Genomic DNA, 17,055 nt, shown 5'->3' on the forward strand with positions numbered 1-17,055 from the left:
TAGACGTTATAAGCATTAAGTTAGAACATTCTATGACTGGTCAATTGCTCATGTCGTGTGTCAGTTACTTAAATGTTTCTTCATACAGTAGCACTATACTACATGTGTAATGTCTACATCCTTTATGAGACTCAACATTAAGTGAATATATGCACAGAAGTTGAATAAAGCACCTGAATTTGTGGCTGTTATTGGTTGCAGTGTTCAGACTTCCGTCGACCCAGAGACATTTCTGCTGACTGGATCACAGGCAACATTTATTGGACTGATCATTCTAGGATGCACTGGTTCAGTTATTACACAGCCCACTGGACTAAATTACGATATTCCATAAATGTGGGGCAACTTAAGGGACCAAATTGCACCCGCTTGATTACTGACATAGCAGGAGAGCCATACGCCATTGCTGTCAACCCAGCAAGAGGGTAAGTTGTGCATACACACAATTATCACATATTCTGTCTTCCTACCAAAATCTCTTAAGACACATGCCATGTGGACATTTGTCTTATACGACAAATATTCTTGTAACACATTCATTTTTTTTTCTCTGGGACACTAACAATCCTCAACTCCTATCAACCAAACATGCTTTGCTGTTGCTGCACAATAAAAGGCTTTTACTTGCTGAAAGGCGCAAGCGCTGGAATGTGAAACAGCTACAGGAGGTTCTCCCTTTGCCATCGAGACAGCTATGAGACACTAAATGAGATGCTCAAGAATTGACAAAAACATTAAGATCTGCACTTTTTGTCATTGTATCGATTTTCAGTTCTTTAAGAAAGCAGTGTTACTTGGAGAATGTAATCAGTTACCCATTGCTTAATGATCATTAAAATGTAAGGACATTATTAATTGCACTGCACTGTGAGTAGCTTAATCAGTTACATTATCTATTACATCACTTTACTCGGAGCAGCTCCATCAAAGGTGCCTTCCAACAAGAACAAAGCCGATATATCACTCTTACAATGAATCTTCAGGCTTTCCAAATGTTCTCATCAGCCCCATCACCATATAATACGCCATTAGTTGGCAAGTGAAGATGTAAGAATATTATTTGTCTGCAATGTTCATTAGTTGCAGTTAATTTAGGCGATTGGATATTGCATCATCACCAAGGACAGAAGGATTTATAGGAATCTGTACTGAGGAACACCAAATGTGTTGCAATAGCTGTGAGGTCATTTATTTGGCTACTGTATATAGTACAAATGCTTATTTAAATGGTGTAAAGATGGTGTAAAGTAGAAAATATGGTGTAGATGGTAAAATGTTTCTCTTTGTTCCAGAATGATGTACTGGAGTGTAATAGGTGATCACTCTCATATTGAGGAATCAGCCATGGATGGCTCCTTACGCAGAGTGCTGTTGGAAAAACACCTTAGGAGACCCACCGGTAGGTATTTCTTATAAAGCCCATAAATTATTTACATTGCTGCGAATTTGGTTCCTGTCTTTACTTTGATGTCTTAAGGGTATCCTGTGGAGTTTACATGATAACAAACAAAGTAATATTAGCATTCAATGTTTCTTATAACTCATTGTCTGTATAACCATGCTGATGTTTTGAAGTTTTTGGAAAACAGCAGATGTAAGATTTAAAAAAAATAATAATTTTGAAACGTTAATTTTTTGCATACGATTTTATATGCTATATACTCTGCTTTTGCTGGTGCATTGCTTTTTGGGTTTTTAGTGTGTTACTGCCACCAATTGTCAGTCAGTGGAGTAGTTTGAAACCATTGGCAGGAAACATGCATTGTGTCATCACATGCTTGTGTGTAAGTTCATGACAAACATGCTCACAGAACGAATGAGGCGTTTTTTTATCTACAGAGGGGGCTGGTCATGTTGAACCACCATGTACAGTAGCCCAGAATGGACAAACCAAAAACTGGCTCTAGATAAATTGTCACTAGTTGTGGAATGAGGGGTCGAAGCGTGGGCGTTGTATTCTGCAAATACACAGCTGGATGCCACTAAATCCTACACACTGGTCCTTTAAGTGATCGTACATGCTTGTACATATAATTACTGAGCTTAAAGGTTCCCAACTTTGACAATGGGAAATGATAAAGTAGCGATAAGAGTAACACACAAAGATATTAAATGCTGCCTTAAATATAAAGCACATGAAAAAAAGGGGGAAAAATAACATTAATTTAGTTTTGCTATGTTGTAATGCTATGTAATGCTTTTTCATAAATAACCATTTTTAGTTTGATCAGTACTTCAGTCTTCAAGTTAAATATTGCTGAATTGTCTTTTGAAAAACTGGTTCCTCTATATTGTACAGTGTCAGGGCCATAATGTATTGACATTATTAATCTGTCACATCTGTGTCCATACCATATCAATTAAATAGAACAGACATTGCTATTAACACCAAATATGTTATCCCATCACAAGCACAGAACAGGAATAAATGAAACCCTGATAACCTCTGTGACACAACTGAAGCAATGTATGCAGGTCTCTAATTCATAGCCACTATACATACAAAGCACACATACTACATATACACTGTATATTATATATTGAAAAGCCACTGCACTATGAAAATATCAATCAGTTCAATTTATTGTCCTCCAAGGGGGAAATTCATGTCCACATCACTGCACCATACCAACACCATACACTCAACAAAGAAACACACCATCCACAATTAACAAATCCACAAAGAAAAACAAACAAACAATCAAATAAATAATACATGACAGGTTACATACGCAGCGCGCCATTTTGTTTAGAGCAGCAATAGCTGCAGGGATCAGGCTTTTTCCATAGCGATCTTTCTTGCACCCCAGTGTTCGGTACCTCCGCCCAGAAGGCAGTGGGGTGAGTTATTGATTGAGTGGGTGTGTAATGTCCAGTTCTATTGTGGTTGCAATGCGTGAGATGACGTGAGATATAGAGGATAACACCAATGAAATGTATAGGTAGGGAATACCTTACAGCTACTTGGAATTTGGTGGTTTGCCTATAGGGAGACACTTAGTGCTGATCTAGTTTTGAAGAGCTGCTTTGGCCTCCTTTAATTCAAAGGACCCATGCTCTGTCTTGGTTACAGAAAGAGGAATTCATCATCTGTGGAAAAACGCAAACCTATTTAAACGCCCAAGCCAGGTGCTCAGTTATCCAGTCAGACTTTTGGGGGAAAGTAAAAGTGAGTCACCAGTTTGAAATTGTAATGTAAGCACACCTACACTCTGCCATTGAAGTTGCAGTGCACAACAAGGTGGTAGATCTACTGTGTTATTTTGACACACGCAAAACAAATGTTGAATGCCAACAGCCAGAGGGAAACAAAAGTAATGTCCCCACATCCTGTTGATCTGCTACATGCGTTTAATTATTCTAACCTCAAGGTCTCCTGACTTGAGGGGTTCCTTGATGATCCCTGTGAAATTTGCTAGGTAAATAAATGTCTTTCCTTCATCCTCCCACAGGGCTGGCCATTGATTATTTCAACCAACGATTATACTGGGCAGATCCTGAGCTCTCACAGATAGGGAGCATGAGATTGGATGGCTCGGACCCCCTAGTGACAATCAGTGACAGACACGGTAAAGCCAACTGGAAAACACGACATCTTTAGTCAAACACATACTGTTTTTGCTGCACTTTAGTCTAATTTTTTTTATATATAATTTGTGGTAGAGAAGGGTTAGCTTTTAAACAATGTGTGTTTAAAAGATCAATCTTCCCACACTGCACATTCCTACTTTTTCCACAGGATACAAACTTTCATTATCCAAACCTGCAAGTTCTCCGAAAGGGTTACTCAATGTTTTTTTTTCTGCTGGATTTACAGGAATTTCCCAACCATACAGAATTGACATATTTGAAGACTACATCTATGGAACTGGATTAAAACATGAGGTCTTCAAGATTCACAAGTACGGCAAACAGTCGGTGGAATTTCTCAATTTGGGGATGGAGAAGCCCACTAATGTTTTGATTTCCCACCGTTACAAACAACAAGATGGTAAGTTTTATCGACAATCAGTCTCTTTTAAGAATTAAGAAATAAGTATTGCAATATTCATATTTATTTTTAGGACGAATTATAGACATTACACAATCAGAATTGCCAGGTTTATTCTATTTTATTTATTGTTTGCAGTTATATTAATATCTGGATCCAACAGTTTAGCTTTTTGTTGTTTATTTTCTAAAAGTATTTAGTTTTACTTTTTATTTTCAGTTTCACTTTTTGTTTGTGGTTAACTTTTATTTTGTTTTAGTTTTAGGTGCGTGTTCATTGTCATTTTTTGAATGATGAAAGTGTGTTTCTTTTTATAAAGACATTCCTTTCCCTCCGGTCCCCAACATGATGTCAAAGATAGCATATAGTCTTGCCTGCAAAATTATTATCTTTTGGATATTTTATCACTTCAAACTATCCTGTCATATACAATTAAATTAAAAACACAATCCTGCTTTTGAAAATGTATTTTGTTTGGTGCAAAATAATGATAAAGGTCAAAGGTTCCTGCAAATTAAATAAGATGTTCCTTTATTGATCCCCCTTAGGAGAAATTCAAAATTGACACAGCAGTATAGGGCAATGTAGTGCAAAAAGAGAGTACAGAAGTGGAGGTACAACAAGATATCACAAAATAAAATATTACAAAATATGATAGAAAAATATAAGACTATAAATGAAGTACATACACTATGCAAAATGATCTATCAAAATTGGCATGGAAGGCTTACATGTAACATTCAACATCTAACCCTGAAACCTTACCACAAATTTGAATTAACAGTGACCCAAATCACAGATAGTGTATTGAATGCAGCAGTAGTTAATTAAGAAAATAAAGAATAGCTTACTGTCATGTAACAAACTTGAGTGTCAGCCAAATAAATCTGCGTTACATAATTATATGTAGATGGTCTTTGACTGTACCTCCTCTGTACTATACACCCTGATAGAAGCCATTTTTATAGGTTCATGTAGAGAAGGTTTATTGAAGGTGGTCATTTCCAGTTGCTGGGACGGATACAGGATCAGTTCTGTAAACGAGTCACAGACTGAATGGCTTCTAGTTTGTGTGTTTCTGTGTCCTTGTTGAACGGAGATCATGGATGTGTGTTTGACCCCCTTATATATAAACAACACAGAATGAAAATATAGAATCTATACTGTATGTGGGTACTTTTTTTCTCATTTGAAAAGTGAAAATTTTAGATACCACTAGTCCTATGCATCCAAGAGAACTGTAGTTAAGCCCATACCTATATGTTTTACACATACATTATAGTATGGTTAATGTATGTGTAAAACATTAAACATTTAATTAAAAAAATAAATGGTATTGAATTAATAAGAAATGCATAATATCTATTTAAATAATACGTGTTTGTTAAATAATACTCAAGGAAACAACATTTGCTCTCTTGACTGAAGCTCTCTGTGAGACATGTTTCAGGTGTGCAACATAAAAAAACACCCAACTGTTTCCTGAGACACAGTCAGTCAATAAATCTATCTCTTCCTCTCACTTTCCACATGTAGTAGACCAACTTCAGTTATTTGTTACATCTCTGGTGTTAATGGTTATAGAGCATCAGACACCTCAGTCTTGGTCAGTTTTTCACTTAAAGGGCAGCTGTTCCATTCCCCAGAGACTCATTAGGCCATCCCTGTAGTGTGTCTTGTGTAGTCTGTGGGCACAAGATGTGCACAGCCTGCAAAAAGCTTTGACATGAAGGTCTGATATCTTCAGCAAAACCCTAACAACCATTTAGATTTGTTCTGGGCTTTCATCCTCATGCATTATGTAAGAAGTCTGAGCACTGATTATTTTTAGTATATACCATATGTACCAACATTGTAACCATTAATGACTCGACAGAAACATAAAGTAGGTAGACATAATTGTATTATTTTATTAAAAGTTACTTTACCTAAGTATCTATTATAGCTGTATAGTTTTTAAACAGTTTCCAATTTTTTTTTGTCCCATGCACCTGGAGTTTGGACATTGATTTTGCCTCTCTGTTAGAAGTCTTGTGCTGCTTTGAATTCATTTTAAAGTAGTGATTATCAGACCTCTGTCATAGCTTACACATGCTAATTATCAGTATCAATACAACCCACCACTGTGGAAGTTTTTATAATTTTGATTAATTCAGATGTTGACATTATTTTGTGTAGCCACTGCAGGCAGTAGCGGGGCGAACACTTCAAAGTGCAGCCAATTGATTAGACGACTGGAAATTCTTAGCACTTCTTTCACAATCGTTGATTATTCAGTCTGAATGATGTGAAGTTATTCATATGCTTTAGCCTCATGTCTCTCTGGGCTTCAAGAAAATAAGACTCTTCAAAACAGAAATTAAAACACTTGAAATAAATGGCTTTACTCTGATATAGAACAAACACTCTTTTCACTAACAAATGGATACTTCTCATCTCATGCCAGACCGACAGATTATCATCTTGGCTCTTTTTTTCACTTTCTCCACAGCGTCAAATCCATGCCTGAGAATGTCTTGTGATTTCATGTGTCTACTCAACCCAACGGGTGCTAGATGTAGCTGTCCAGAGGGGAAGGTACTGGTCAATGGGACCTGTAGTGATGTCCTCATCTCAGGTATGCCTACTCTTGCATTGTCATGCCACAGCTAAGATGGCTTGTTAATGTATGATTTAGCTATGATGATGGGTGCAGTGTGGCTTGTTTGTGCAAATGTGCTTTGTTTGTCGTGTGGTGTCAGAAACTATTTTATAGAGATTTTGATGTACACTCAACACACTTGGAACTCGTCGAAATATAGCACCAAACTAAAATTTGTGCAGACATCCATAGTGGTTCATAGCTGGGAACAAAACACACTGCATTGTGAAGATTGTGTGTGTGTTGAGGTTGGACAAAGCCGTCTCCGGCATGCAGTTTTTGTTCAAACACACCTATTTGACAATTCAGGTTCACACCTCTACTATTGTTGCTATCTGACATTAGCAGCACAGTACTGTTTGATGTGATTGACTGCTACATACTTCAGCACAGTAAGTGATATAGGCTTTGATGTTGTGAAGGTGAACTGTGCCACCCCCCCTGCGAGAATGGAGGCCGCTGCTTAGCCAATGAGAAAGGACACTGGAGGTGCTACTGCTGGCCTGACTTTTCAGGGGAGCGCTGTGAGGTCAACCACTGCACAGACTACTGCCTAAATGGAGGCACTTGTATGGGCTCACCCCTGGGTAAGTCTACTTTAGATCTAAGCATCCAGTAGTGTATTTATGAATGGGTGGTTCATGTGTTGTAATCCTCCTGAAGGGTCCTTTACATTCAGTTCTGGGCAGACCAGCCATGCTGAGAAAACCTGTCACTGCCTCAATTCAGAGTCGCCTGCCCATTTCCTCCTGCACACTGACCCCGTGCATGATGGCATTCAACCACATTTGTCTTCCCTTAAACTTTCTCACTTCAGCTAAAATTTGCCACGTTACATCTGCCAGTTGAGCAGTTTTTGTCATTGATGCTTCTGTCCCACAAGCCTCAAATATCAAACTTTTTATGTCAGGTCTTCTTTCATGCTTTCATGGTCTGCAACAGTCACTTCTCCCCCACAGTTTAGTGAATGTATCTGAATATGCCAAGATGTCAGTGGTGGAATTGAATCAGGATGTACAGCCCTATTAGAAATGCTATCATTGATTTACAAGGCTGCACATCATCTTCCCATTATAGCAATTATCCACAACATCTCTATTTCCATTTCTTATATAAAAAAAATCACCAGAGCAATTGCTCTGATATAATAAATATGGCTTGTGTTCCTACATAGTAAATGTTTCATAATGGCAGAGCCCTATTCAAGTGGTTTGTATTTATTAAAAATGTATTCATTGAGTGACATTCAGTAAATAAAATTAGAAACCAAGCCGTATGTTTTGGTCCGAGTGAGTCATAGAAGTTACCCCAAACAGTTGGTGAGATAAAAGTATGGGCTTTTGATTTGTGATTGCTTTGATTAAATGTTTATTCATTCAAATAAAAAATTAAATATTTCACTCTCTACCTTTAAATCATAAAATAAAATCAGGGTTTTTTTTTCCTTTGGCATTTGGGAAACATGCCTGCCCAACAGGAAGTAAACTGATAATTTTTTTTATTAAATTAATGTTTTCATCTTTTTCTGTTTAGATTTTTAAAACCTCTCTATGCGACATGAAAAGAAGCCAAGATAATCACTGCTGCCCATTAAACAAAATGGAGTCTGTCTATCGAGATAGCATAAGAAACATCATGTTACATGCTGTGGGATCACTGCAGTAGGGCGTCAGCACTGAGTAAGAAAAGGCAGAGCTCCTACTGGTGACAATCAGTCTTATTTTCTTTATTTATTCACTAGTCCAGCATGCTACGCTGGATGATGAATTGTGTTCCTGGTTATGGTGGACAGCCTGGAGGAAAATGAAAATGTTGGGATATTTGTTATCTGCTGGGGACGAGTGTCTTTTGTTTCATTCATACTTGGCAATTGTTTTGGTTTATATTGACTATAGGTCTAAATGGAGAATATAGCAAATATAGTCCAACAGGTTTCCTCAAGTCCTCACTTTGGTGATATAAAGGGACTCAAGGCAACCTCACAATCAATTAGAGGCTGGAGATTTTCCAGTTGTATCCATTAAAATGCAAGGTGTCATTGAATTCCTGCTCTTCTGTCCCTTTGACTGGTTTACCTACACTCTAATGGAACTTTTGGCAACAATACACATACTTAAACCACTTATACTCACAACTGTTCTCATTTAGCTATGCTTTTATGAGATATGTTTTACAATTCAGATCTGTGGGTCTCCAAGATATGACTTACTGTGTCGTGCAGTGCAGGTGAAATACACAATCCCATCCTGAAATATTTTTGTGATGTTTTATGCATGTATGTACTTTGGAGTGTAACCATCTACAAATTTATGATGAAGCTAAAGCAAAAATATGAACACTAAGGCAGGGCATCAGCCCGTTTGAAAAATTACATACAAGTTTTTTAGAGTGTGTGTTTCTCTTACCTCATTTACTTTGGGAGTATAACATATCCCTGTGTGTATAGCGTTAGTAATCATATATTTACTATTATTTACCTTTATTTATTTGCATTTATTCTGCACATAAGGTAATTATATATATTTATTAAAACATACTGTCTACTGACATTCTGCCAAAGAAATAGTCTGAAGATATGCGGATTCAGAAATAGATGATCCCTTTTCCAAATAATAAAGTTTAAGTCAGTATTATTAACCAAGATCAGCTAATGCTTTCCATCTGCTGTCTGTGATTTGATAAGTGGGCTGCACATTTCCAAAAGGCTTCACATTTGGTCCAGTGTGGGTGCCTTAATTAAATGTGTGAAACAAAACTGTGATGTTGCCAAAAAGAAGGGAAATATCTGTGTGCAGGTCTACTTTATACAATATTTTCAAGGTGCTATCAATATAACATGGCTCTTAAAGTTCCTCAACCCCCCATGTTTTTAAATTATATACAGGGATTTTACTTTCAATTTCTAAACCTACCACTTGTTGAGTAACTGATAGAGCATTTTAAAAAGAAGGCCTGAGGCTGCATATCATAACATTTACTAAATCTCACACTTGTGAGTCCCCACCTCCACAGACTGACACAGGTACACAAGTAAAAGCTAAACTTACTATGCCTCACATTCAAGGATTTAGCTATGTAATTCATTCCTTTACATATTGACAAACAGCATGAAAAGGCCCAATGTATGTAATAGTGCATTTTTAATGAAATGCTACTGAATACAACGCTGTGGTGAGCTTTAAAATTTTGCATCAACAATAAAAATGAACTAGTATACTGCGTGTAACACTAACTACATTATAGGTTACTGACCTCTCTCCTCTCTTATTTTCACAACATGAAGCTTACTTCAACTTTCAAATTATGCACTACATGTTCACTTGCCAAGCAAAGAATAGGTTGTTCAGGGGCGCTGGGAATTGTTCAACTTTTACAGTAAAAACACAAAGCTTGGCGGGGTCTGCCTGTTTAGAAAGCTTACCATCCCAGCAGCCATTGAGTTAACAGACAAGTGACTGGAGGCAGAATGATTGTCTCTTGGACATTTCAAACCCAGATTATCCCAACCACAGAGTTGTGGAGTGTGAAATTACCAAGTACTGTAGTGTGACCTACATGACGAGACCTGTATCCATGGCAACTTATGTTGTCTACTATGCAAGCAGCTTGCAGTGACAATTGTTGCCTTTTCTGAACACCCCTTAAATCTGCCTCGATGCCCCTGCCTATCCATTTGAAAACTGTGAGTAAATCATGGTGGGGAGTGCACTGATTTTGAGGGTAATATGAAGAGCTGATTTGATGGAAACGTGTCCACCTGATGTGTTACTTTTATTAACAATGAATCACACTCATTCCATGCCAACAAAGCAAAGGGGTACAGAACAAACATTATATGGAAGTATAATTCTTATAGTGCTTATAACTGGTCACCAAAACTGCGAAAATATGTGGGAGACACTTATGTGTGTTGGTGGAACAAGCTATGCATGAGCTTACATCTCATCTAATCTAATGAGATGGAGAAAAAACATTTCAGCAACAACTACATTTTGTGTTCAACCATACATACACATACATATATAACAGTAGATAGAACCACCACTCTATCATGAAGCAACTTGAGGTCGTTTGGACATCTAATTAGAATGCTTTCTAAACGCCTCCCTGTTAGAGATAATCCAGACATGTCTGACAAGGAAGAAGACCGTGGGCAGACTCAGAACACACAGGAGTTATATGCATATTGTGTCTGGCCAGGGAACAATTTGGGATTCCCTAGATGGACCTGGAGGACATAACTGAGAAAAGGGCACCTTAGCTTCTCTCCATAGGTGCCAATCAGCGGTCACCTTGACCCATACATGAATATTTGTCTAAAAGTGATGAATGGAAGGATGGAGCTTTGCCTTTACTGTGACTAAAGTATGGGATGTTTTTACTGCTTCTATTTAGCCCCTTCTTGGTGACTGTAGGAATATAATATCCATAAAAAATTTAACTATGATGTAAGATGTAAGATTGATGGCTAAGTGTGCACTGGTGCACAGACATGAGCATAAACATTTAAGCTAGCATTACCTGTAGATAAAAGCAATTGGATTTTTGTTTGTTTGTTTTTTTGTTTTTGTTTTTTAAGAGTCAAAGGTATGTAGTTTAATTTTTAAAAAAGAACTGAAAGAAGAATTATGTGAAACAGCTAGACCGTGTAGCTTTTACTAAACATTACTCAAACAGAAAGTGCATTCGTTAGGACTATTTTCATTCATAAGCACTCGAAAGTACTTGCAGCAGCAGGTAAGCAAAATAGACACAAAATATACTACAGAACCCGTGTTAACTGTAATGAAGGAACATTGTCACCCAGTGCATCAGTGTGTGCATTGATGTGTTGAAAGCATTTAATAGGTTTTGAAAAACAACAGTGGTGGTCTATGGTATAGAGGAATATGATATATCAAGATTTGGCTACACAGACAATACTTGTAAGTTGGATCAACGCATTGTTTTGGTCTTTTTATGCTCTCTTAATCTGTCCTTGTCTCTCTTTGTCCAGGTAAGCCTACATGCCGCTGCCCTGTTGGTTTCTCAGGGCCTTTCTGTGAGAGGAGGATTTGTGACAACTACTGTTTGAATGGGGGAACATGTGACGTCACTCAGGGGAACCAGCCAGTGTGTCGCTGTATGGCAGAATATACTGGGGACCGTTGTCTTTACCGTGAGTCCTGCGGCCATTATTTGGTGGCAGCAAATACAACAAATGATCATATCAAGCACTTGGTCTTCATATGATTGACATTAGCCTTTCAAGTCTAGCCACATGAACAGTCACAACAAAGCAGTGATTTAAATTCAGTTATGCTGCATAAAATCTATAGAACTAAGTATTTAAAGTTCACACAGAGTGTGGAACAAAAACAACCCCCGAAAGTATTTTCTTTCCACAAACACCACATTTGCCTCTATTTGCAGATAAACAAAATCAAAGTACAACAATCAAACAACCTTTGGGTGTTTCTGTGCTGAAGTGATAATGTATTTTCTTTTGCATTGTTTTGTCATAATTGTTTGTGAGAAAACAATTTCAATTGCACATCATTAGTATTTTCTTACCATTGCTTGCCCAAGGGGTGATATGTTTTCATCTGTGGCTAAGATGTCATTTGATGTGGATAATTAACTCCCATTAAAGCCCTGTACAATTCCAATCAAGCCAGCTTAAAGTATGTTCCCAGTTTCTCATTATACCCTAACCGCTCTCTCTTTATCTCTCTGAACGCGGAACAGACATCTGTCATCACTACTGTGTGAACTCCAAGGCCTGCACGCTATCCAGTAGTGGATACGTGGAGTGTGTATGTCCTGCCAGGTTTGAGGGAAACAAGTGCGAGGTGGACAAGTGTCTTCGATGCCATGGAGCTCCATGCCTCATTAACGAGGAGACAGGAGATGTGGTTTGCAAGTGAGTGCTTGGTATCTGCTCACTCTTCTTGTCCCTCATCCATGTGCTATAGTGCTAAGGCTTTATAGTTCTCTTCATTTATGGAAAAGCAATAGTTCTTCAGTGCATTCTCCAGTCTCAGTTGCTATATCCACAGGCTGCTGGCTGAATGAATTGATTTGATTAAATCTGAAAATTGTATTGGGCCACTCACCCTACAGCAAATTAAGTTCCATTAATGTCAATGAATTACAAGCCAGGTGGACTTGCTTTCTTTATATACATTATGCATTTGTTTGACAAATCCACCACTGAGTCATTTTTGCTTCTTGTAAAAGTATAGTTTTCTGCTTGTTGCTAGCATCCGTTATTTCTTCACCCTCCAGTTGCACAAATGGCAGAATAGCACCGAGCTGTCAGCTGTGTGACGGATATTGCTACAATGGAGGCACCTGTCACCTGGACCCCGACACCAACCTGCCTTTCTGTCAGTAAGTCACTGCTTAATGGGTGAAGGAAAGTGGGAAAAAAAACTGAATGTTCTCCACTATTATTCACACTCTTACTGTTACCATTCAATTGCTGGTTCTGTGCCCCAGAAAGCCTGCCCCTAGATCACCAAGGGGTACCTCTTCCCTGCTTGGAGAACAGTACAAAATAGATGTCTTCCTCTGGAAAAAAAATCCTTTAGTTGAGGGACGGTTTGATGTCCCTTTGTGGAGGCCATGGCACAGCAGGGGACTGAGTGCCAGTACACCATCTTATGCTGTGTGATACCTCACTGTGGCTTAAGGTTTTTAGGCAGATAAAAATGGTTTCAAAACCCCTTCAAAGCTTGCCATTCTGAACATATCACACTGTTCTTCCTTGCAGTTAAGAGCTGATGTCAGGCCACTATGACACTCTTCAGCAGTAGGTTTTAGAAGTTTGCTCCCAAAAAAAAAAAAATAAGCTGAGGAATGTGTCAGTGGTAGAACATGCCATGAAATTCACCAGCAAAAACCTGAAACAGACAAAAGCTTGACTGGCAGACACGAGGAAATGATCGTGAAAGACCACTCAAAGCGTTGCCCATAGATTAATACCGCCTCACCTATAATCACATGCAGTGCTATGTTATCTCGAAGGAGGAAATTGGAAATCCATTTCAAAAGCCAACTCTCTATTTTTTTAACAGCCCATTGTCCACTATAGTTAAATTGAAATTTGTGGTCATCACTCACAAATTCCAGGAAAGAGAATCAATTTCTATGCAAATGACCCCATCTTATTCGATGAGGTTAACAGATCCTGATAATGTGGTTTATTATTTGCTGCAAAGAACAGAGATTATATGAGATGATGGATACGTCTGTGTCAAGAAATCAGAATGTTTGACCTTAATACTCTGAGTAAATGTATATTTCATCATGCCTTCCCAGAGCAAAAACCTTGCAGGGCAGAGCTGCTTCAATTGTAATGATAATTCTTGCATTAAACACTAAAAAAAGGTTAAAGAGTTTTTTTCATTTTTTTTTTCAAAATGCATCAGACCAACTATGATAGTACTTTTTAAGCATGTCTTTGCAGGGTTGGAAAACAGTATGCAGTGGTCCTACATGTAAAGGTCCCAAATACTTCTCAAATTAAACGACATAGTATGGTTTTACAGATTCTAACTGTATGTATTAATTAGCTGCAAAATCAACATACAGCAGTAAGTTTTGGATCCAAATATTCCTCTTACACATTTTTTGATAATCCCCTATGTTGAAATATTGCGAACTGTTTATAAATGGATATATTTCCACAGGGTTGAATCCATTCAACAAGTCACAACAATAATTAATATTGGTTTGCAAATTGCAAAACAATTATAGAGAGCCGAAGTCATGACGTCATGTCTGGGCTATCCTCTCTTCCACAAGCTTCTGTTACTAAGTGCAATCTCTCGTTCAACATTTTATATAATTATTTTTGAGAAAACAGTCACTTTCATATACGTCGTCACATACACATAGGAAGCAGAAGTTCTTCGTACGATGCTGTGTTTAGACATAACTTGAAGCCTGGCAAGATGGATCCTCTCATGATCTTGCGATTTCGTTAATCAATTAAACAATAGTTATGATACGAGTACATAAAAACTACAACTCCCATTAAAATTTACAAGGACGACATCGCAACCATATCCATAAAACTCACCACTGGTAGCTTCTAAAGCCATCTCTGCTATCTAAAAACTACAGCATGTAGTCCTGCTGTTATTACAGACATGACTGAACTGAACAACGGCGGGCTGTTGACTAGCCCACAGTCTTGCCTATTTTGTCGAACTGTGACGTACATATGTTAATGGGATTTTGAATAAGCTTTTCTGACTGAACAGAACCTGGAAGTTCTAGTCCCACTTCAGCTCTCTATATGAACACATTTATTTATGTTTTCAATTGCTTGTGATTGTGTTAATAGAATTGTTTCAGTACAAGTCAGTAAAAGACTGTTGACTTACTGTTACAATATAGCATTACAATATAATTGTGTTTTTCTTTGTTTGTGGCAGAATGTGAAATTAGCAATACAGTTTATTCTACAATGTACATGTATGCTTCTAACATCTTATACATTTTGATATTTGGGGTTTTATTTGCTATCCACAGCTATTTAGAATTAAGTAACGTTTTGTTGTTTGTGTCGTTTTATTTAGTGTTGTTTTTTGGTAGTTGATGACAGATCTTATCAGTCTTCTATCATATACATTAAACAGTATGTCAAGAAAATACAATTCTCAGCAGTGATACTGTAACAGACTTTTCTCTTGCAGATATTCCCCACACTTGGTGAGCAGTGAAATTGATTTGTGTTCATATTAATTATTTTGTTCATTTGCTCAATGCAGACACAACATTGACTTACTCAATTTCTTTGACTGGAGCTGCTGAAAGGGATTAGTGTGTCAGTCTCCATTCATCAAGCAGCCAACAGTTCAACAATATACATTCTCTGGGCCCTTTTATCACTCCCAACACAATGTTTTGCAGCTGCACGTCAGGGTTCAAGAACCAACGTTGTGATGAGCTGGCCAACCCCTGCGATTACTTCTGTCAGAATGAGGGGATGTGCACATTAACAGCTCTTAACAAACCACGCTGCAAGTAGGTCCTTCTCACCTCTCCAGCTGTATTCAGAGCCCACTCACGCCCTTTGTCTACACCCCCACCCCAACTCCATCTGGCTCCATTTCAGCCTCAGTCCACTATATGGGCTGTTTGTCACAGTGCCGCCTTGTAGCAACTTATCATGTAACAAGTGCTGAATAAAGTAATGATTTATAATAGTAAACGATAAAGATAGTGTAATGAAGTTACATTGCACAGAGATTATTATTTTCCCAGATTATGATCACTTTTAATTCTTTTTGGACAGGTCTGTGTTTTCATTCAAATTATTTTCAGATATTTGGTTGTGACTGGTGTGTGTACTTGGTAAATTATCACCCGGTGACTTTCCATTTCGATTGAAATACGTTTTGTCACAGTGCCCTGGCTCAAAGGATGACAGGTTAGCTAACTAACTGTAATTACTATGGTAAGCTTGTTAAGTTGTTGTCAAACACTGTTCACCCCTTGAGCTCTTGCTCACAGCTGTACTTTGTACTTGAAGAGCAGAGAAAATGTCTTCTCACTCACTGAGTTTATATATTGTAATAATATTGACTAAAATTACTTATTACCTTAAGATCACTTTATTAAATGCCATTTAGTAACTGAATTTCTGTAGTACATCATATTTGCATTATTAATGTTTTTTCTTTGTTTTCCAAAATTACATGAAAGATATGTTACAACTTCTTTAGATGAATTACTAATTATGCAGTAGCCTAATGTCCTTTAAAGGAATAGGTCAACATCGCTTAATAAATATGCTTACTTGCATTCATGCTGAGAGTTACATGAGAAATTTGACACCACTCACATTTCTGTACAGTAAACATGAAAGGGAAACAGCTAGCGTAGCTGTGTCCAAACGTAACAAAATCAAGACTTTCTGGCATCTCTGCTGGAGTCTCTCATAGTGACTATAACACTCCAAGGCAAATAAATAGTTCTGCAATTAATCCCCTGCAACGTTTTGGTTTTTACATTGCATTTTGTATGGATTAAGCAAATAAGATCTACCAAGTTAATAAGAGAGCTTAAGAAGTGTTGGCAGGCATATTTTGTTACCTTTGGACAGAACCAGGCTAGCTGTTTCCCCTTGTTTCCAGTCTTTGTGCTAAGCTAAGCCAACCTTTCTGGTGAATGTATATAGTATGTATCAATCCTCTTATCTAACTCTTGATAAAAAAGCAAAAAGCATATTTCCAAAAAACTATTCCATATCAGTTTAATTATTATTTGGATTATTATCGGTAGTAGTTTTAATAGTAGCAACAGAAATTAGGCACAGTAGTTTCAGACATTTCAATTTTTTCACACATATTACATTTTAATTCTTACATTCTTTACTTAGAGCTCAATTTTAACAATTTTTATTATATTTGAACAGATATTAGTTGATGTG

The 17,055-nt window shown here is 37.5% G+C and overlaps 2 protein-coding genes across 2 annotated transcripts in view; one reads left to right on the forward strand and one right to left on the reverse strand.

Moving 5' to 3' along the window:
* The window catches only part of LOC127365947 (low-density lipoprotein receptor-related protein 1B-like), a 241,426-nt gene that overhangs the window by 218,036 nt on the left and 6,335 nt on the right, over positions 1-17,055 (forward strand). The window contains 10 exon segments of the mRNA XM_051404535.1: positions 202-425; positions 1,293-1,399; positions 3,453-3,569; positions 3,818-3,991; positions 6,483-6,608; positions 7,055-7,219; positions 11,629-11,790; positions 12,360-12,534; positions 12,900-13,004; positions 15,534-15,647. Of these exon segments, the coding sequence (XP_051260495.1) occupies positions 202-425; positions 1,293-1,399; positions 3,453-3,569; positions 3,818-3,991; positions 6,483-6,608; positions 7,055-7,219; positions 11,629-11,790; positions 12,360-12,534; positions 12,900-13,004; positions 15,534-15,647 (1,469 nt within the window).
* Positions 1-17,055, reverse strand: part of stxbp5l (syntaxin binding protein 5L) — a 380,881-nt gene that overhangs the window by 50,427 nt on the left and 313,399 nt on the right. The window lies entirely within an intron of this gene.

This window comes from Dicentrarchus labrax, unplaced genomic scaffold (genome assembly GCF_905237075.1).
Source record: "Dicentrarchus labrax unplaced genomic scaffold, dlabrax2021, whole genome shotgun sequence".
Lineage (NCBI taxonomy): Eukaryota > Metazoa > Chordata > Actinopteri > Moronidae > Dicentrarchus > Dicentrarchus labrax.